Source organism: Caretta caretta, chromosome 13 (genome assembly GCF_965140235.1).
Source record: "Caretta caretta isolate rCarCar2 chromosome 13, rCarCar1.hap1, whole genome shotgun sequence".
Taxonomy (NCBI): domain Eukaryota; kingdom Metazoa; phylum Chordata; order Testudines; family Cheloniidae; genus Caretta; species Caretta caretta.
In genome coordinates this window covers 16,910,176-16,932,320 of record NC_134218.1, presented here as the reverse complement: position 1 = coordinate 16,932,320, position 22,145 = coordinate 16,910,176, and the positions used below count along the sequence as shown (strand labels likewise).

Here is a 22,145-nt window from a genome sequence, read left to right as displayed (position 1 = left end):
AATACCCATGCCTGCTCCTTTAGCAGATAAACAGAGATAAAATACAGATTGTGTTTTATCAGTACTTAATTACTCAAAGTAACCAATCCCTAGATGCTCACTTTACAGTGAGGTTGGGTTGGTGCTTTGTATAAACTTTGTTTATCCAGAGTGGTAGCCATGTTAGTCTGTATCAGCAAAAACAATGAGGAGTCTTTGTGGCACCTTAGAGACTAACAAATTTATTTGGGCAGATAAATTTGTTAGTCTCTAAGGTGCCACAAGGATTCCTCGTTTTTGTTCATCCAGCGTTCAGAAACTCTGTATTAAAGATGGGCTTAGCCAACAAATGCTAGTTGGATTTCTTAACCAGGTGCAGTGTTTTCTGAACGAGTGTGAAGTACTCTGCCGGAGCATCTTTCAACTCATTGTCAGTAGCTGCGCTTGAGGCCATAGCATATCCAACGTGCTCCTTGTTGGTGTTTATAGTTCCAAAATAGTACAGATTAGATTAAGTCCCAGTTTCTAGGACTGAGATGGCATTAAAGAGGAGACTTAGCAAGAAGGGATGTCATGCAGTAAAGCAGGGGGGAGGGTGTTCTTGTTTTGAAGTAAAGTTTATCCTCAAGTCAGATGAGGAGGTCTAATAGATTTGCTCAACCTCCACCTTATCAAGTAGCGATGAAGGGTGACACCAACAATCCATGTCTTAAACGCAATCAGCCTCGCATCATTACAATGAATCCCAGTGATGACATGTTAAAAATCTCAAACAACTTTCCATGTGACGGATGCCTGTGATATACAGTACTAATGAAATGTATCCTGGATTCTAATTTCTCCTGAGTTACAAAGGCACTAGGCCTCTGACTATCTAAGTTACTCATCTGGCCCCTATCACTGCAGTATTTGAGTGCCTCACAATCTTCAGTGTATTTATCCTTACAACTCCCTGTGAGGTAGGGAAGTACTATCTTCCCATTCTACAGAATGGGGAATCTGAGGCTCAGCGGGTGTATCTCCACTGCACTAAAAGACTGGTGGCTGGTCCAGGTCAGCAGACTTGGGCTCATGGGGCACAGACTGTGGGGCTATAAAATTGTAGTGTAGACATTCGGGTGTGGGATGGAGCCTGGCCTGAGACCCCCTCATGAGGGGGAGGGTCCCAGAGCCCAGGCTGCATCCCAAATGTTTACATTGCAATTTTATAATCCTGCAAGTCTGTGTCAGCTGAATGGTCCAGCTTACAGCTGTGCCAATTGTCTTATCACAATGTAGACAGGCTAAGTGACTTGCCCATGGTCACATAAGAAATCTGTGGTGGAGTAGGGAATTGAAGCCAGGTCTCAAGTTCTAGGCTAATGTCCAGCCACTGGACCATCCTTCCTCTACAAAGGGTGAGCTTGGTTGTGCTGCTGGGCTATTCTCTGCCATTCACCCTGTCTGAACAGTGAGTAAAAAAGCAGAAGGTCCTCTCTGAAAACCACATAGCTTCTGTTTGAGCTTGTGTTGCCATCCAACTCTCTTTGGATAGTGTCTCTCACAGCATCTCTCTCATTCCTTACCCTCCACCCCCTACTTCACCGCTGAACTGAGATAAATAACTTGTTTTCTCTTCCCTCCTTGAGAGTTAGAAAAGGGAAGAAAGTTGGGGGATGTGAACAGTGAAGAGCGGGAGACATGCAGCCTCCGTTCTGGCTGGTAGTACCTGCTGAGAAAGGTATTTATCCTTCCACTACAACAACTGCACTCCTGTTACCAATGGGGGAATTTCTTAAATTATTTCACTGGGGTAGAAAAGGCCTTTGGAAAGCTGCTCACTACTACCATCCGTTGTCTTCAGCAATAGTTTGACTATCTACAGTCAGTTATGCCACCTTCTGCCCAGATTCAGCTGCATCCATGGCTGCTAACTCTCCCTTAAACATTTATATCCCCTGAAGTCAACTTCACTGCAAGGCCAGTTGTCAAAAGCCAGAAATGTAGTCCTATCCTATCCCATAGCCAAACTCAAGTCTGGAACTGGCCTTCCACTCCCCAGGCCTTGTCTGACATAGGAGAAAATGTGCTTTGTGGGGGAGGGAGGAGGAGGTCACTCAGGATGGCACTACCTTACCTCAGCTTACACCAATGTGGACAGTTTTAAATTGCCTTGATTTTGGCAGGTCAATTATAGCTTCCTCAGCCATGGGTCTGTTGGGGGACCTTTGCTTTATGACTAGATAGCTAGAGTTCACCTCAGCCAGCTACAGTGAAATAAAACTACACTTGGCCTTGTCTACAGTAGGGTTTTACAACCTGTTAGTAATTTCATTGTAAAAAATTCTTTCCTAGGGTAGATGTGGACCTCGTTAAGCCGTGTTGAGTTAATTTGAATAGGAAAGAATCACCCTTTTTCCTCCTTGTCTAGACAAGGCCTAAGGCTGCATATGGAGAAAGTATCTTCTGAGTGCCCTACTGCAGTGCTGGCAACTACAAAGGAAGTGACTGCAAGCAAGGGAAGTTGGGTAGCAGCACTTAAAGGAGCCATTTGTCCATCTGCAGTGGTAGATGGAGCCAAATTGCTACTTTTTAAAACAAAAACACCTTTCATCGGAAGGAGCTGTAGGTTACCTGCTGTCCTAATCAATGCTCAGGACAGCATGGAAGAGGAGCAAGAAGGGATAAAAAAAGTGACAATGGATGAGATCCACTAAGGTGCTTAAGTCCCATTTTCAGCCACTGCTGTGATCCACAAATCTGCTCAGCTGCCTAAAGTCTGTAGGGGTCTACATTCAATCAACGCCTAAGTTTTTGCAGTAAAAGTTCCCTTGGTGCTTGTTTCTGCCTCAGAACATGTGCACTGCTGCCTTGCAGTAGGGGCCTGGGCTTGGGTCCCTAAGTCCTATGGTGAGTCATAAACTGGGGAAGATAGGCATTCAGGTGCCTAACTCTGGGCAGTGCAAATTGACAGGGCATGTTCAGAGACTGCCTACACAATGGATGCAAATTCACATGCAGAACTCAAACAGCCTGGGGGCAAGGACTTGAACAGGAGAGGGGGAAGTCCCGCACATCCTGGATGTGTACCCTAACCAGTGAGTTAAAGGTTATAAGGGAGGTCTCTGCTAGGTGGTTGGGTGCCTACATGTTAAGGCTGTAGGCCAGTCTTTCTGCAGTTCATGAATCGCTTGCAGAGATAGGGGTGCCTCCCTATAGCTGGGATTTAGGTGCTGAACTCAAAGCAGGTTAAGCGCACAACCCTCTCCTCAGCACCTCTTCTTGGCTCGCTGCCTAGCATGCTGGCTTTGTGGATCATGATCAATCACAGATCCCACAATGTACTCAGATGTTCAATACTTCGCAGCTGATTATACCCTACACCCACCTCTTTTTCATACTAATTTTAAGACAGTTACCGGGATCTTCTTTGTGAGGAAAAAAAGAGCAACTCTTTGCTCTGTTGAGATGGTCATGTCTGGAGATTTAGCCCCATGACTCCAATTAACATTAATTGTAATTTCATGGTTAAATCCCCATGTTTTGCAGTGATTGTCCCTAAATTCCTTTTTCATAATGCTCTTTTCTATTACATGGAAAATCACATCACAAAGAAGCTATAATGGCCTCTAAACAGCAGAGGGAGTCCTTGCATTTTTGGGAAACTAGGTGCAGCATCTGTTTTGACCAATGTGAACTGAAGCCATATATACATTGCAGGCAGCCTGTCTTGTGGGCCTCTTCTCTGTCAGCTGTCGTCAAACCCCCTTCTTTAGAGTATTCCTTAGACTCGTCCTCCAGCATTTGTTATAATGGTACCGTGTCCTACAGAGTTGCAAAGCTGGGTCAAATCATGCATCTAAATAAAAAGTCTATCAGTCTAACGTGAAAGTTGCCTCAGTGAAGTTTTAGAACTTGCTTTTCGTTAGGGGAAAGTTCCATTTGCAGCTCCGGCCCCTCAGCACGTAGGAGTAACTGTAAGATTTTTGCTGTACAACAGGATATTTTAAATGGCCTCCTGTTGGGCGGAGAATTTAAAAATGAGAAAATCCTAAGTAGATAATCGAGCTCATCTCCTGGCTAGCACTGGATTTCTCCCTGTGCTTTATCTGACTAGCATTTCAGAGCTGAGGGAAAAGAGGCTGCTCACTTCTTAAAAGGAAACCACTTAAGACAGGGTGGGATCTGAGTTACCCAGGAAAGAATTTTCTGTAGTATCTGGCTGGTGAATCTTGCCCATATGCTCAGGGTTTAGCTGATCGCCATATTTGGGGTCGGGAAGGAATTTTCCTCCAGGGCAGATTGGAAGAGGCCCTGGAGGTTTTTCGCCTTCCTCTGTAGCATGGGGCACGGGTCACTTGCTGGAGGATTCTCTGCTCCTTGAAGTCTTTAAACCACGATTTGAGGACTTCAATAGCTCAGACATAGGTGAGAGGTTTTTCGCAGGAGTGGGTGGGTGAAATTCTGTGGCCTGCGTTGTGCAGGAGGTCAGACTCAATGATCATAATGGTCCCTTCTGACCTTAGTATCTATGAATCTAAGTGGGTACTGGTAACAAAGTCCCCCAAAAAGGGCAGGCTATCAGCACTACCCACCCAATAGGTGCAACGAGCAAGTGATGGGCAACCCTGAGCCTTGGAGGCTATTAGGACAACAAGGGAGCAACAGAAAATAAACACAGGTGATCCACCCAAGGATGTTTTAGATTTCTGCACACCATCAGGCAATGGCGTGGATCTTGCCTGGGTGACTTGCATTCTGCAGACTCCGTGCAGACCTTCAATTATAATTCTCTCCAAAAGCTATTTGACTTCAGGACAGTCAGTGCAGGGATGAATTTAGCCCAGCGTTTTTTGCCGCCTTCTCCTTTTGTTTGTGGGGGGCCCAAACCATTACCCATGTGCCCAAGGGCAAACCACTCCTCCAGCTGAAGTCAAAACAGCCAAATGAAAGGAGTGACTGCTGCTCTGCTCATTCGCTTTGGCCCGCATCCTAGCAGAAAGCAAGCTCTGTAGAACAGCAAAAGGCTAGTGCTGGATGCAGAAGAGAGATGATCTACTGTGCCATTAAGGGATTCTCATCATGTTCTTTCCCCTTCCTTCCTCCCTCAGCCATTACAAGACTGAAGCCGACAAGCTCCGTTGGAACCAACAGGAACTTAAGGCTTTTATAGCAGATGGCTGGACCAGTGCTGTCAAGTTTTACAGTAAAGGGAAAATTTAACTAATTTGAAAGGGCCAAGGGTCAGTGTGAGGCAGGAACAAAAACTTTGGCTGAGCCCTTTAAAGAGAAAAATAATTCTTCTCTATTGTGCCAGGAAAATGGCAATTCTCACTCTCCTTTGGCAAACTGGCTATGTTTGCCACCCTCCCAATAACCCCTGCCTAGTGGTGAGCTGAAACATCTATGGTGTGGCCATAAACCCCGCAAGCTGGAAGTCAGTACCCACTTGCATTCAAGCTCCAAGTGGCCATGATTCAAATAATCATCTCATGGGGGGTGGGGTTGGGGAACTGACCACTCTTGTATATGGGGGCGGGGAAAGAGGGACCTCAATTAATTCTGAGCTCACATTAAAGATCTGTGCATTCTGAACGGCCCCAGTGTTTCGTCGCTGATTCTTATCCTCCAGGAAAGAAAGAAACCCAAACCAAACCGATCACATGAGATCAGAGCAGGTGCTCCTCCTCCCCACCTCGGGGTGCCTGGGTAAGGCCTGTCCCCTGCTACAGCTCACCCAGCTCCCTGTTTCAACTTGCCGACAGCCGCCAAGGTGCGCACGTTTGGAAGCCAGGAACCCTCTAGGGGCTTTGTTCGTGACAGATGGGGAATAACAGGGGTCTGCACGTTTCCTGTAAGAAAACAGAATATTCCTAACTGTCGGCGGGTTGCAAAGCTCCCTTTCCAAGCGCGCCCGAAGCGATGCCGGGTTGGAGTCCGCAGCCAGAGTGAAACAATAGTCCCGCCGGAGGTGTGAACTGCCCCAGTTCGTCTCCATGGGGCGTTGGAGGGACACCATCAAATTTAACACCTTCCTGTCTGGGAAGCTTTTGCCTACTGCTGTGACAAGTAACACTCACCCTTCCTGTAGAGGAACAAGCTCAGGGAGCGGGAGAAATCGCTTCCTCTGGTAGCGCATTTGGCAGCGTTTTCCCTAGGGCGGTTTCACAGGTTTCCCCATGGGTGTAGTTTCTCCCGTTGCTTGTGGGAGTCTTTTCAGGGGTACACGAAAAAGGGGAGAAACTTAAAACAACAACACGGGGGGCAGTTCAATCTTAAAATTAAAACTGACAACAAACGGCAGGAGGAACTCAGAGGCAGGGCTACTACCCAAATCTACCTTTAGCTGGCTTTCAATCGGCTGAGGTTGGCTGGTGCCTGAGGGTAACCTGTCAACACTGCTAACTGTTGCCCTGCTGATTGTTTTAGCTGCACCATCAGTCTGTTCTGGGCTCATTAGGACAGCCTGGGCCGGGTTTGGGTTGGATCCCCTCGCTTCACTTCCTAATCGGACCCCCTGCTCCTACAATCCCGAGCAACGGAATCTGCCAGCCGTTGCATGGCGCTGTGCTTGCTACTAGGCAGGTTTTCCTTTTGCTCGTTAGAGGATTCCTCATTAGGGAGAAATACTGAAACACAGTGAGTGCTGGCCCAGCACGTGTTCCATTCACCACGGTTGTCAATGGGAACCTCCCTACTGACTTCAATGGGAGCTGAATCTGGCGGCTAGATACACTGATTGAATCAACCGTTACAGTCCATGGATAGACGCCAGTTGACTTCAACAGGTTTTTGTTTTGGTTGGTTTCTATCAGGTCCCTAATACCCTGGCTAGACAGACAGCTAGAAAGAAATGTATTCATCAGGAGCAATCAGCAGGATTTACCAGCTGTTTTCTGGTTTAAACTCACTTTTCAAGTTTTTCTTCAACTAAAATACCTCAGCACTCTGAGGACATATCTGTGCCTGCTAAACTTATCCCTGCTAATAACTGCCCCTTCCTTATAGTCAGTGCTGCCTGCCTCAAGCAGGATTCGTGTCTCATGAAATGGAGATGCCTTTGAAATTCATTCGCTGTGCACCTGAGCAGAGGTCAGACTTTTCCTACTTTCATGGGTATTTGCATCTGGGATTTCAGTGTGGGGGAGAGCCAGGAGGATAGGATCTGAACTCAGGGGGAGAGGGTCGGTATTTAAACTGAGGGGAAAGAGAATAGTGCGGGCTGGTGGGGGTGTTGTCCGTCACATGCCTAGATCCATTAAAGAGCCTCTTTATTTCCAAGAAAGGGTGAATTTTAGTAAAACTACATGGTAGAGCCTTTGGGGGTCGTCCTCTCCTCCCCCTCCCGCGTCTAAGTGGCACATTTGAGCTTCAATTCCATTTTCCAATTCCTCTGCTGGCTAGAGGAGCATGGGGTTGACAAGATTACACATGGCTGATATAATTAAAGGTACACAATTACACTATGCCTAACTTGATTTCTGAAATGATTTTCTTTACAATGGAGTTTGCCTTAGATGTTAAGTAGATCACCTGTATCTCTGGCTTGAGGCAATGCTGGTCTGTGTGTCTGATACCCTCTCGCATATCATCACGTTTGTGTGTTTAGTTTTAATGCAGCCACATCACCTTGGTACCAGCCAACTGTATTTTGATTTTTAGATTTCCTTGGACAAAAAGCTTGATACGTTTTACACAAACTTCATTTCCCGCCGAGAAAAAACTTCCAGCCACTTTTCTAAATCACGCACCTATTATAAATTCCTCCTTGGATCATTTAAACAGTTTTATAACTAATTTGAGCTCTTCAAACCACCCCTTCAGTCAATAGCACCTCACTTTATGACCTATGGAAATGTCTCCACCTCCTCTAACTTCTCCTAATTGTGTCAATTTTGACTCACTCCAGCACAATGGGAGTTACCAACTTGAAAGGGCAGTGATCTGGGCCCGATCCAAATCCCATTGAAATCAATGGGAAACGGCAGTGTGAGTCTTGTCCCTGCTTTTAAAGAAGAGGAAGGCTCAATAGGTATTAACTTTTATGGGAGTTTGTTCTGAGTTAGAACTGCAGTTTAGCGCGCTTTTGTTGTGCCTGCAGGTACACACGTATTTTTAAAAGCAATGGAACACACGAGTGATCAGTTTCGTTGAGGGGGGACCCTGCTGCTCCTGTCCATATTTTAAGGAGTTCCCAGCTACAGCCATAAGAGTAGTGAATCATTACTGTACTAATAACAACGTGATTTTTACATCCTCTAATTTTATTCTAGATTTTTAAAATAATCTGCGTTGCAGGTTTTCATTCTATCTCCCTCTATTCAAAACCAGGCAAGAAATTATTAAATGCAGTAGTCCAATACATGGAGAGTAGAGAGTGGCTAGGGATGTTATCCCAACAGAGCAGGCCCAGAGTTGTGTCTAGGTTTTTCTGTCTCTCCGCCATTTGGGTAAAGTTATTAGTCAAGCCATGTGTATACTAGAAAAACTGCATCGATTTAACCATATACATTTAAAATCAGTCTAGTTAAACCAGTGCAAACGCCAAATGTAGATTAATTTAAAGCCAATGTAGACACACTTAAATGGGTTTAACTCTTGCTTAAATCGGGTTAGTTTAATAGGAAACTGTTTAATCAGAGAGGAGGGGGTGTCTTAAATTCAGGGCTGTCCCGGTGATATATGGGTTTGGGGCATTAAAAAAATTATCCCAGTGTAAACTGTAACAACTCTTCCATGTTACTGATTATTCCTCTCTCCTCCCCACACCCCGATTTTTAAACCCTTTGAATTTGAACCCTTTCAAAATAGCAGCTCATCATGAAACTTGTCTCCTGCAATAGCAAGGAGAATAAATCCTGATTTATTCGGATCTGAATACAGTTTTCGTTAAATACCTGCAGAGGGCGATGCTGACCCAATTTGGAAAGAGCTGGGGGAGCCTCTGTTCCACGTGGTAGTAGTGCATTTGTTTGAAAAAATGAATTAGGTCAACAACTAAAATCGAATCAATTCAAGGCGTTTGCTCTTGTCCTAAACTGGGCCTGGCGCACAGCACCTTGTCTGGAGCAATGAAATAGACAGAAGATGTGTGAGAGCAGGTTCTTTGATGATGGCTTTTCACTTTAATTTCTATCACCCTGTAAACTCCCATTTTAGTGCCTTTTAGTCTAGCTCGTTTTTAGTGTCTTGCCTGTCCCACTTTCCCCCGTGCTTGATGATGTGCAGATACTAATCTAGCAGCTCCCCAGCTTGCTTCCAGGCCTCCTCACAGACATCTGTACCAACAGGCCAAATTATCCTCCTGGGGCTGGGATCTAGGCTGGGCTGAGCCCTCTTCAATCCCCCCCTTGCCCAGGGCTTCCCTGGCCCGCACCTGCTGTCCCTGGAATGCGGAGGGCGCAGGTGGCATCTGGTTGACATGTGTGGGCTTGCAGCCTGGGAGAAGAAGCAAAGTTCACCAAAGAGACAGGAGTTGTCTTGAAATCTGTGCTAATGCCTCCCTTTGTGGCAGCTCTTTAAAGGCATGTGCTGCTTTGGGGACCTAAACACCCAGCTGGACCTCAGCACGAGCATATTAGCTTGCACAAGTCTCCCCAGAGAAACCCCTTCTTTCGGAGAAATCCTCAAAAGCTGGACCCAAACTGGACCTCACTGGATGTGTTCTGTGAGAGAGGTCCCAACTATTGGGGCTGGGCCTAGGGAATTGGTTCTGCTTCTGGTGGAGGCAAGAGCCAGCAGTAATGTTCAAGTGCGGTCTGGATTGAAACTTCCCCAAAGTCTGTCCATGGCAGCGCTTGGACTGTGTCCCGAGCCAGCACAGGGATCAGAGGCGGAGAACATGTCTGTGTATTGCTTGAAACCTGAGAATATATGTGCTAAAGGGTGAAATGGACAGCAATAAAAGGAGCCTCCTTGGGCACCGCAGCCGGACTCTGTGCATTTCCCACCTAGTGCTTCCCCACTGAATTCTGGTGCCTTTGCAAAGGCGCCTCTGACCGGTATCTCGGGGGCCCTACTTGCTCTTCTCTGTGCCCCACACGTCTGGGGGGGGGCTCTTGCCAGCCCCGCACAATGGGACTCGGCGCAGCCGGTCAGCGGGATGGGTTTGCCCGCGCAGGCTGCAGTGCACGCAGCGAGGGGCTGGCCGGGTCTCTGTGCGGAAGCCTCACCCAGTCCTGGCCCAGCGCCCTGGGGCGCCGGGAGCTCTGGCCGTGCTGGGACGGCGGTGCTGGGCGAGAAGACGCTGCACCGACTGGACCCCAGAACGGCGGAGACCTCCCCGCCGCCGGCCATTGGCTGCCAAGTGACAAGGGGGCGTGTCCGTCTCGCCCCCTCCCGGGCCCATATTAGCCGCCGCGCGCTGGTGGGCTGCTGAGGTTGGTTGCGGCAGCCGGGGGACTGGCCGGCGGGGGCGGAGGAGTTTTGGGCCAGCGTCCCTTGAAGGCCCGGGTAGCTGGGGAGAGCGAGCGGAGACGCGCCTGGCCGCAAGATGCCGCGCTCCTTTCTGGTGAAGAAGCATTTCTCGGCCAGCAAGAAACCCAACTACAGCGAGTTGGAGAGTCAGACCGGTAAGTGTCCCTGCCGCGGGGGCTGCAGGGGGGCGCTGGGGGCTGGGCACGGGGACTGGAGCTGCAGGGAGGCGCTGGGGGCTGGGCACGAGGATGGAGAGCGGACTGGGCACGGGGATGGGGGGAGCTGGGCACGGGGGCAGGGACTGGCAGGGGAGCTGGTCAAGGGGCAGGGGTGGAAGGGGAGCTGGGCACGGAGGCTGGAGGTGGAGGGCGGCGTGCTGGGGGCTGGGCACGGGGATAGGAGCTGGGCACGGGGGCAGGGATTGGAAGGCGAGCTGGGCACGGGGGCAGGGGTTGGAAAGGGAGCTGGGCACGGAGGCTGGAGGTGGAGGGCGGCGTGCTGGGGGCTGGGCACGGGGATAGGAGCTGGGCACGGGGGCAGGGATTGGAAGGGGAGCTGGGCAAGGGGCAGAGGTGGAAGGCGAGCTGGGCACGGGCATAGGAGCTGGGCACTGGGGCAGGGATTGGAAGGGAAGCTGGGCACGGAGTCTGGAGGTGGAGGGCGGCGTGCTGGGGGCTGAGCACGGGGATGGAGGCTGGGCACGGGGGCAGGGATTGGAAGGGGAACTGGGCACGGGGACAGGAGCTGCAAGGAGTCGCTGGGGACGGGGTGTGGGGCCGGAAAAGGGCACTGTCCGCACTGTGACTTCGCCAGGCTGGTGCGCCCCGGGCACGGGAAGCTGCGCGTGTTGTGTCCAGGGCGCCACCCACGTGCGAACACCGCGGGCTTGAGCAGAGGCAGGGGAGCGGCCTGACGGCTGCCGGCCTGGGGCTGCGTTGTCCGCCCCGGGATCTCCGGGAGGGAGCCCGGCATGTGGCTGCTGCCCCATTGCTGGCCCCGGGAGGTTCTGGCTGGGCGCGCTGCGTGGGCAGCGCACCTGCATCGCAGCCTGAGTCACCGGTGCCCAAAGCCCAGCCTGCGCCCCGGGTTAGAGACGCCGCCCCCATGACCCGCTCGTGGGGTCGCGCTGCAGAGTGACGCCCCGCTCTGCGTACGGCACCTGCGATCGGAGCGTGGCCTTGCCAGGAGCTCTGGGCCCCCACGGCAGCCCCGGGAGCGGAGGGAGCCCGCCGCGCGCTTTCTCTGCGCGCTTCGCGCTGCTGGGGCCCGATTCTGCCCCCAACCCCATTGAGTTCTGTCAGCGGTCCCGGGATCAGGCCCCTCCCCAGCCTCGCGCTCCCAGTGTGGCTGCGCATCCTGGGACTGGCTAACCACCGCCCGCTCTGCTTCTTTCCAGTGATCGTGTCGCCCTTTCTGTACGAGAAGTGCCCCCTGTCCCTCATCCCCCAGCCGGAGGTCCTGAGTCCGGGGGCCTATTACCCCCCGCTTGTGTGGGACACGGGGCTGCTCTCCAACTTCTTCACCTCGGAGACGGAATACAAGACATGCGCCGCTTCCCCCAGCCCAGAGTCCAAGCCCCTAGACCTGACCTCCCTGTCCAGCGAGGAGGATGAAGGCAAGACCTCTGACCCGCCCAGCCCGGCCTCTTCTGCCACCGAGGCCGAGAAATTCCAGTGTAGTCAATGCAACAAGTCCTACTCCACCTTTGCCGGCCTTTCCAAGCACAAACAATTGCACTGTGATTCCCAGACCAGGAAATCTTTTAGCTGCAAGTACTGTGAGAAGGAGTACGTGAGCCTGGGCGCTCTCAAGATGCACATCCGAAGCCATACCCTGCCCTGCGTGTGTAAAATCTGCGGCAAGGCTTTCTCCAGGCCCTGGCTGCTGCAGGGCCACATCCGAACCCACACAGGTAACAGCTGACTCTGGAGTTTCTCCCTTATCTCCTCCTGCTCCTGCCTCAACCCCCAGGCCTGCAGCCTGAAGCAAAGCAACAGTTTTATATCTTATCTGGGGGAGATAAGGGCTCTCTGTAAAATGGCCTTTAAATACCTTTCTGGTAAAATCAGGGGGCAGATTCGTAGTGGGTGTAAAATCAGGGTAACTCCAGTCTGTTCAAACTGCACCCTTTGAGGATCTGAGCCCAGGCGTTCTGAAGAGCGCAGAGTTCATGTTGAAAGCTTGAGCAAAGATGCACTTTCAGTGACAGTTCTGTGGTTTGGGTGTGTTCTCACCCTTCTGTTAAATGTCTTACCTATGCAAGACCACTCCTGCTCTTCTCTGCCCCTCTTCCTTCCCGCATGCTTTTTTAGCTCCTGGAGTAAAGTTCACATTATAATCTGCAGTCTTTCCTTCTGTCTAGTGTCAGGGTTGTGGACACTGGGGGGAAACTTGACCACCTTGATATGAACACTGGCCTGTTATCCAGCATCTCTTTAATTCTCCAGGCATATGAGTCCCTCATGAATCAAGGAGGATAAGCTTAGTTCCAACACAAAAGCATCATTTCAAACCTCACTGATTTTCATTGTTTGGCTAATGGTACTATTGAGCAGGGAGTTGGGGACGCTGAAGGCTCATGGTCTGTGTAGGCAGGTGCTTTAATGTAGCAATGCTGTTAGCATGGTGCACCTGTTACTGTAATGCCCCAGGCAAAGCAACAGACTTGCAGCTGCCAGCCTGTTGAGGCTTTTAGCTTTTAATCCAAGAAGTATCACATTTACAATGCATCTCCTTCAGCATCCTTTGTGCTTGCCACAGGGATAGTTTAATTGTTGCTTGGCGCTGATTTCACACCCTCTTAAAGTACTAAAGATGTTGTTTGAAGGAAGCTAGAAAGACTTAATTGTGCTTTCTAAATTGACCAGGCACATTTCTTTCTCCAGCCTTTCTGCCAGGAATTCACCCTGCTTAGGCTTTTCAACACTGGGAGGTGGATGAACAGAAAAGGAAATAGCTATACTCCAGTTTTAGAGTCCTCTGCTTTCAAACACTGCCTGCTGTGACACAATTAATAATACTTATTGTTTCATCATATCACAGTTATGTGCAAACAGTCAGGTTCAACAACACCAAACTTTCCCATGAAATATTTGTGTCCTTAATTACTTTGTGAAATCGTGGGGTTTTTACCTTTCTCTGGCTTTACTTTTCATATAATCTCATTTAACTGTTTGGGAATGCTCTTTTTACTACCAAATTCCTAAGTGTAGAATTTTGTCTAAGTGGATCACGCACATACCAATGTACATGCATTTATACAGAGAGATTTATAAATGTCCTTTAAAATCTCAATAATACTCAGCACTTCTTTTCAAAGAGCTTTTAACAAACTTTGCCCATTGAATGGCTCACTCTTTGATATTCTCCATGTGTTGATGCACTGTTTAATTGTGAATGCTTCTCTTTGTTTTATAGGTGAAAAGCCTTTTTCCTGTACACACTGCAATAGGGCCTTTGCTGACCGCTCTAATCTCCGAGCCCACCTGCAGACTCATTCAGATGTAAAGAAGTATCAATGCAAAACCTGCTCCCGGACTTTCTCCCGAATGTCACTACTTCACAAACATGAAGAAACGGGCTGCTCTGGAACTCGCTAAAGGTTCTAAACCCCAAGGACTCTTACATGCAAATACATGTATTGTTACTAGTTTCTATAGGAGGTAGTTTCCTTCATATTGCCATTACAGTGTCTATGAAGCCCTGTGTATCCAGTTGCTTTGGGCCTTAAATGATATTTTTACCATGCTCTTCATCTTTATACCTCTGGCGCAATTTAAAGGCCTGATCCTTTTTCCATTGAAGTCAATGGTGAAACTCTAATTGACTTCTGTTACCACAGGATCAGATCCCCTACTGTGATTGACTGTGCCTTATAAAATGAAGGCATGAACCGAGTTTCCCTCAACTCCAGCTAAATTCAGTGGATGCAGGATCAGGCTTATTGATATCAATCTGAGTGTTGCTATAGACTTAACAGGTGCCTGTTGGTTGCTGAAGGCACTCAGCACCTTGCAGGATTGCGCCCTGAACCATTACATACAGCTGGTCTGAAATATATATCACAGTTGTGTGTGTTGTTTTGTTTTATTTTTTTAATGAAGGACAAAAGCGAAGTGTTAAACATAAACCCCTTCTTCTCCTTGATTGTGTATATGCGGCCTGCAGAAGGTGTAACTATGCAATAATACAGTATCACATTAGTTCTCAAGCAGCTGCTTCTCCCCCAGCACAATGACAATTTGCAATGCCTACAAGATTAACAATGTCCATAAAAGGCATTGGTAGCCATTTCAAACAAGAATCCTGTTTACAGAGCAGCTATGCACTCAAGCACCTGTTAATATGACTCTTAACAACTGCTTTTCAAGAGAACTGTGACTAATAGCAGGCACTTGTCAGATGATACAATGGTGGCTTGTGCAAAGCACTGGCCATTGACAGGTGTGTGCCAAAAGAGCTATTTATGGTTATTGACAGGTGCCTAGTGAATGCATCTTTCTTTGTACATTGTTTTCACACAATCATAACAGAGTATGTTTACATTTCAAAGGTACACTGGTATTTATATTTTTGTGCCACAATTTTGTACTGATGAAACTTTTATATAATTATATACAGTTTATTGATATTCAATAAAATGGTTAATTTATAATATGGTCTTGTGGCTACTTTTTCTTTTTTTTTTTTTTACCAGTGAATGCACACTTGAAACTGCAAAAAAATATATACAAGGGACCAGACTGTGACTCTCAGGCGTGTGCATAGACTCCTTGTCAGATTATGTGTTAGTAACGGCTCACTAATGTGAACAAGGGCTACTCAGTCTGGCTCAAAAGCGGCTGACAACACTTTACATTCCTGCAAGGCTCTTATGGGCCCGTGTAGCTGAAAGTAAATGGCAACGGTAATCTGACCATAGCACCAGTAGGAGTAATATGTCCTGAATGCCCACGAAAAGGGGTAGGAGGTGGCTGTAACCATGGAGATGTTTTAGATGTTGATAAAATTTGTGGTGCAGATGCAAAGAGCCTCTGTTGCAGTAAAATTAGAAAGTGGTGCATTTTGGGAAGTACAGGATATGTCTTCATCACAGACGCAGCTCACCCTGTTAACTTTTCAATTGAGTCAGAGACAGCGGACATGGAAAAGACCTATTAGGTCATCTCCCATCCACCAAACAATGCAAGAATGTTCTTGCAGGTTATTTTCTAGGGCTCTTTTCCCAGAAATATCCCAATCACTTCCCCTGGGACACTATTCAAGGATCTTAGCGGATGTCACAATTAGAAAGTTTCTCCTGACATCAGCCTAAATCTCTACCCTTTGTAGCACTGAAAAGGGTTGGATGACCCTGTGACAAGCACAGCACTGGGGTGCAGGTGATCTGTCTGCCACTGCAGTTTTAAACACCACGATTTATGGCTTCTCTACACTTGAAAGTTGATTTGGATTGAGATTGTGAATTTAAAGCATTACAGCTATTCTTGATTCGCTCCACGTGTAGACAAGCCATATTTTGGAGTAGTCTTAGGCATTTCCAGCACTAGGCTGTCTAAGTCCTGTCAACACTAGAGCTCCCACCACCATGTTCACTGGTGTGGCTGCACCACAGTGAGAGATCCCGAGCATTGCTAGTGGAGAGAAAGCATGTCTGACTTCCTCTCTCTCTAAAATGGAAGAGAATGCCCCTTACCCCTGAGGTGGAACTTGGCTCATGTAATGTTTCCAGAATGCTTTTTTTGAGACCCTTGGTTGGAAGGTGCTACAGAATTGTAAATTACTAGTAAATCATTCCTTTCCTTTGCTGAGCTCGAAATACTGTCGCATGGCACAGCGGTGTTAATGGGTGACTCTGAAACTATAAATTATTCTGTATTTGCCTTGGTGCTATTTCCATTAATGGAGCCATTTTAAGGACCCAATCCTTGCACACCCAAACCACTCATTGCAGACTATGGGGATTTTGGATGCTTAAGGAGTGCTAGAGTGGCCAGTTTATTGGCTGAAGGATGTAAATCTATATTTTACAGATTGGCTTTCCTACAGGCTACATTTTTTTGTTACCGTCCCATTTCCCCCACCCACCCACTTTTAATGATCTCTGAGATACGGTTTTTAAATCAGAAGCAAAAGAGAGATGTTCCACTCCCAGCATTACATGTCTCCATTTCACCTTTTTAAATCATTGGAAGTGGATAAAATCAAAACAGCAGCTTCCAGTCAAACACTTACTACATAGTTTCCTTTGGGTTTCAAAAGGCATTTTTATAAAACAGGAAGATGTGTGGTTGTAAAATGGAACAGATCTGCTGTGCAGTCATTCTTTAATTAAGTGCTCACCCAGCATAAACCAACTTTCCCATCTGAGCCTGGCTCATTACAATCTTTATTATTGAGCAAGGGAGGAAGTTGGGGTTTTGTTGAATTATTTTCCCCCCTTTTCCCAACAGGAAACATGAAATTAAAAAAAACCAAAAACTTTAAATTAAAAAGAGACAGAGAAAGCGTTCCACTAATTACCCTCCACTTTTCATCTATACAATCCTGGATTTGCAGTAGTAACTAAATTGTTAAAAGGGGAAAAGTTTCTAGAAGAGACCACCTTCAGGACTAGGAAAGGAAACAGAGGTTAGGTCTGGGCATTCAGGGAGCAATTTTCTATAGATACACTTTTTATATGTAGAAGGAGTGTGTGTTATATGTGCTTTGAGAGCCTTGATTGGAAGGTACAAGGTAACGGCTGAGTGTTTTATTTTTCAGTTCTTTGGTACAAGACTATTCAGTTATAATTTTGTTTAGTGTTCTGACTCTGTGTGAGTGTTTAAATATTAAGAGCCATACCTGTCTTTGGTCCATGCTTGCCATAGCTCAGGGTGTAGGGCAAGGATGGCATAGGGCCCAAACCAAACATTTTTGTGTAGTTATGTGAACAAAGAATTCCCCCATTGGTTCACATTGCATGTACTGTCAATCAGAGTTAAATATGCTGGCCGAGCACCTAGCAATGCTATTCCATTTTGATAAGAACGGCCATACTGGGTCAGACCAAAGGTCCTTCTAGCCCAGTATCCTGTCTTCCGACAGTGGCCAATGCCAGGTGCCCCAGAGGGAATGAACAGAGCAGGTAATCATCAAGTGATTCATCCCCTGTTGCCCATTCTCAGCTTCTGGCAAACAGAGGCTAGGGACACCATCCCTGTCCATCCTGGCTCATAGCCGTTGATGGACCTATCCTCCATGAACTTATCTAGTTCTTTTGGGACTGATGGTTTTTCCTTGCTTTTACATCCATTGAGGCTAAACTCTGCCTGTGCCATTGGCTTCAATGGGATTATATTAATATGTGTAAAACAGACCAAAAAGGGTTTGTTCCACATGGTGTGAGAAACCTTATCTTCTGCAATTCTTGGGCTAAACTGTGGCCTACTCAGCTACATTCCAGTCTTTGGGTGGATGATGCTTGGGATGCAGGGCTTTTAGGATTAAGGGATTGGGGGAGGATAAATACAGCTTGAAAACAGCAGAAACAAGAAACACAAACTATTTTGAAACACAACAGGCCAGATCATTGGCCCTGCCCCTGTTATAACTATATCCTGGTGTAGAGGGTGGGGCAGGGTGTGGCCAAAGCACCTTGCACTTCATGGCCAGTTACTTGTTGGTGTAACTTAGAGCACCCTCTAAGGCGATGTCTACACTACGGACCTTATAGCGGCATAGCTGTACTGCTGGAGCTGCACTGCTGTACGGTCTCCTGTGTAGCTGCTCTATGCCAGGAGGAGAGAGCTCTGCCGCCGGCATAATTAAACCACCCCTAACGAGCGGTGGTAGCTGTGTCAGTGGGAGACGCGCTCCCGCCAACATAACGCTGTCAACACTGGTGCTTTTGTCGGTGAAATTTATGTCGGTCAGGGGTGGGTTTTTTCACAAAAGTTTTGCTGACCAAAGTGCTAGTGTAGACATAGCCTAAGGCTATTTTCAATTATGCCTGGGTCTGAAATGGCCCTTGGTCTATCTCAGGATCAGGGAAGTGGTTTAGAGCCACTCCCCCCTCATTCCCTTGGAATCTGTGCTGATCACAGCTCAGCCAGAGCCCTGGATCTGCCTCACTATTTTAAAAAACATGTTTTGAACGGCAAGTAAGACTTTGGAGATGTTATAAAGTCCTTTCAGCTTTTATATACATCATTTCTATTGTGTCACAAACTGGTGAGAACCTAGATTGAGCCAGTGATGTTAAGAAATCACTCTTAAGTGGGAGGCAGGGTTACATATTGGGTAGAGCATTGGACTGACTCTCGGGAAACATAGGTTCTATTCCCATGTCTATCACTGGCCCATGAGGTGACCTCAGGCAAGTCATTTCACTTCTTTCTGCCTCAGTTTCCACATTTGTAAAATGGGGATAATGATACTTAGGGCTTGCCTACACATACACTCAGGAAAATTAATCCAAATGAATTTTTAAAGTGGATTAGTTAAACTGTATTAAATTTCTGTGTGGACTCTCTTATTTAATTCTGAAGTTAATTAAGGAAGTGAATTAAACTAAACTGAATTAAGGCCACCTTAATTCTGAATAAAGCTCCCACAGTGTCTTAATGCAGTTTAACTAATCCACTTTAAATTCACACCTTTAATTAATTTGGATTCACTTTCCTGAGTGTTCTGGTGTAGACAAGCTCTTACCTCTTTTGCAAAGTCTTTGAGATCTACTGATGAAAACTGGTAGGCATTATTTTAATTACTCAGGTTTTCTTGTTTGTCTTTTACAAAACAATGCCTCCATGTTAGCTCTAATGTGTAACACACCTTCAGAAAGTGATGCCCATTCTGAAAAGATACTGCAGTCGCAGAGCACATCACAAGCCAGGGAGTCATCCCTGACTCACTTACTGGCTCTGTAAAATGCAGACTTGATGACTAAAGCAGAGGTTCATGCTGAAGTATGGGCTTTTAAAAAAAAGAAATTCTAGAACTAAACACACTGTAAAGCTGGTCTCTTGAGCCCATGTGTTTTACCCAGGTAGGAAGGGCTGTAGTTTTTGAGGAGGGCGGGGGACCTATGATTAACAGGAGGAGCCATTTGGTGACCACCTTGTGTGACCATCTGCAAAAGATTATATTGTCAGTGCTAATAAAAGCTGTGATTCAATCAACTTAACTCCAGGTATCACAAGGGGCCCCTGCACCCCAGGGGCTGCACTTGTTGAAGATCATGAACCCCAGTGAGCAGGGTTTGTTGGTTCTGAATTGACATTCCCTTTGCACTGGAAGTGTTTTGTTTTGTGTTACACTGACAGAGTACGTGTTTGAACTCCCAGTTTTAATCTCCACTCACTCTGAAGGACCTTTCAAACAAGGACATATGGCCTCCCTGCTCTTAGGAAAACCAAGAAGTGCATTTTCTTTCCAAAGGTATTCACCCCCCGCAGGGTGAATTAAGGCTGATTTGAAAGCAGGGCCAGCTAATGTAGCTGTGTCTTTCCAAGCAGCCCAAGAGAAGGATGTGCTAAACTGCCACAACCAGGAACAGCTTTGGAGCTTCTGGTGCCCCAAGCTACTCTAAATGACACTGCCCCATACAGGGTCAGAGATGGGAGAGTTTTAAGCAAAACAAAAGCTCTAGGATTTCACTTTACTTCAAAAGAATGTTGCCTATAGAAGTACCCTCCCCCTCGCCCCCCCGCTTCTTGCAGAGTCCTCGAGGTCCTCTCTTCATTTTTATTCAACCTTATTCAAGCAAAACTCCCAGTGAATACACCCTCTTCCCACTCCTTCCCCTGGCTGCTCTGGTCATTCAGGGCATGTGGGTGCAGTGCTCAGGTTTCCTTGGCAGACCTGGGAGCAGAATTTGGGCTCTCCGCACGATAACGGGCCGGATCCTGAGGCCCTGACCCAGTTTTTAGCAACCTGTTAAACAGAACGATCTGATCACGCTAGTAATGTATAATGTCTCTTCTCACAAAAGCTAACTGTTGGAATGATTGTTTCTGATATTTACATGGTGAGGATTTGTCAACTTGTTAAAACTTTCTAAATAAATAAATAGTTTAAAAAACCCACCATGTTATTATCACTAATATTATTTGTATGTCACCAACCCAATAGGGTCTAAGCACTTTACAAAGGCATGGGAGGAAAAGATCCCTGCCTTGAAGATCTTACAATCAATAGGCTCTATTCTGTTCCCTGTTTCTAAATCAGTTTCATTCAATCAGGGGCACGTTTTGAGCATAGACCAGCTGAACTGGATATGGCCTTGTCCGCATGTGGGAAGGTGGTTACTACACACTGAGTTGTAATGCATTGGCAGGCATAAGCCGCAGCAAAAGTGTACATACGGACAGCTATTTAAATAGTTTCAATCCTTGTCATTGCGTCCACAGGACAGCGATATTTTGCAAAGTAAGTACATGTCATTCTGGGTGGGTATCCCGTCATCCTTTGCTCTACAGCTGGGCTGTGTGCATGCTGGATTTTTTTTGTATATTGTGGCATATATAATGGAAGCCAGGCAGAAGCCAGTGGAATTCTAGGAATTGGTGTCAAACTCCAAAACTCCCATGATTCTGCACCCACAGAATGCTCTGAATATTCTCCATATAATCAAACTACTTCCCGTAAGGTACATGAGAAAGTGGGCAGAACTGGGCCCTAAATTCAGCTTCGCCCAGGGCTGACACCAAAGAATGGGATAAGAGGCGTGAAAGGAAGGATGAGAGTTACAACAAGGACTGACTGTTTAAACTATAGGACAATGTTGGCACAAGAACAAATGGGCGTCAATTGGCTGTGAATAAATTTAGGCTGGAAATTAGAAGGTTTCTAAGCATCATAGGAGTGATGCTCTGGAGGAGTAGGGGCAAACAACATAGCTAGTTTTTAAATGGAGCTTGATGAATGGGTTTATGTGGTGGAAATGTTTCACCAAGTTCAACTTCTATTTGCACAGTTCAGAATCCGCGGATCGTAATGGAAATTGCTCTATGGTCATTTTGCGAATGCAATTCTTCCCCTCCCTCCTTCCATTTATTTAATTAAATCTCTGTTTTCTGATTTAGAGGAGGCTCAAAAAGCAGATTGCCGAGTAATACAGTGAGGGCATTTTGGTACATTGTTGTGCTATGCAAAAGCTAAGGACTTGGTACATGTTGTGTGTCTAACGCACAATGAGGAGAATTTCTGCTTCTTAATGGGAGGTTTAGAGACCAAAAAAAACCAGGAGAAGAACTGGACTGTATTTGAACCCAAGGAGACAGGAAACGTAGCAAGCCCCTTTCATGCTCAGCTGAGCTTCAGGGTTCCTTGTGGAGTTCTCCCCATGGTCTAGCAGCCAGGACTGCATTTGAATTACAGCCCATTAGAAAAGGTTATGAATGTCATTTATGCTGCGGTTTTGAAGCTCTGTGGATTTTCTCTCCTCCTGCACAGACATTAATGGGGCTTAGTGGGCAGAGGGGCCCAGATTAGCTGTAACACTTTCACCTGTCAAGATCTCAGAGGTAAGAAGCAAAAGAGAGCTTGAAAAGTACCCAGGCTCAGTTTAGCACAGCACAGCACAGCACCCATAAGCGTTCACCACACCAGCTTCATCATCAACAATGATTGCCACCTTCACAAAATCTGTGGCTCTGTCCACCTCCCCACCAATCCCGGTGTCTCTGACCCTTATTGTATATATCCAGTGTCTCTGGCTACTTACCACAACTGGTTGGGAAAAGTAGCCGTTGCTGCTGTCTGTGCCTTCCTGGGACCTGAGGTTGCCT

At 47.0% G+C, this 22,145-nt stretch overlaps 1 protein-coding gene across 1 annotated transcript; it reads left to right on the top strand.

The window, feature by feature from the left end:
• The first annotated feature begins 10,340 nt into the window (after window positions 1–10,340).
• On the top strand, window positions 10,341–14,433 carry SNAI1 (snail family transcriptional repressor 1). The gene is made up of 3 exons (XM_048820541.2): window positions 10,341–10,529; window positions 11,771–12,286; window positions 13,792–14,433. Exons 1-3 carry the CDS (start codon window positions 10,451–10,453, stop codon window positions 13,971–13,973), a joined length of 777 nt encoding a protein of 258 aa, XP_048676498.1. The 5' UTR covers window positions 10,341–10,450; the 3' UTR covers window positions 13,974–14,433.
• Window positions 14,434–22,145: the final 7,712 nt, after the last annotated feature.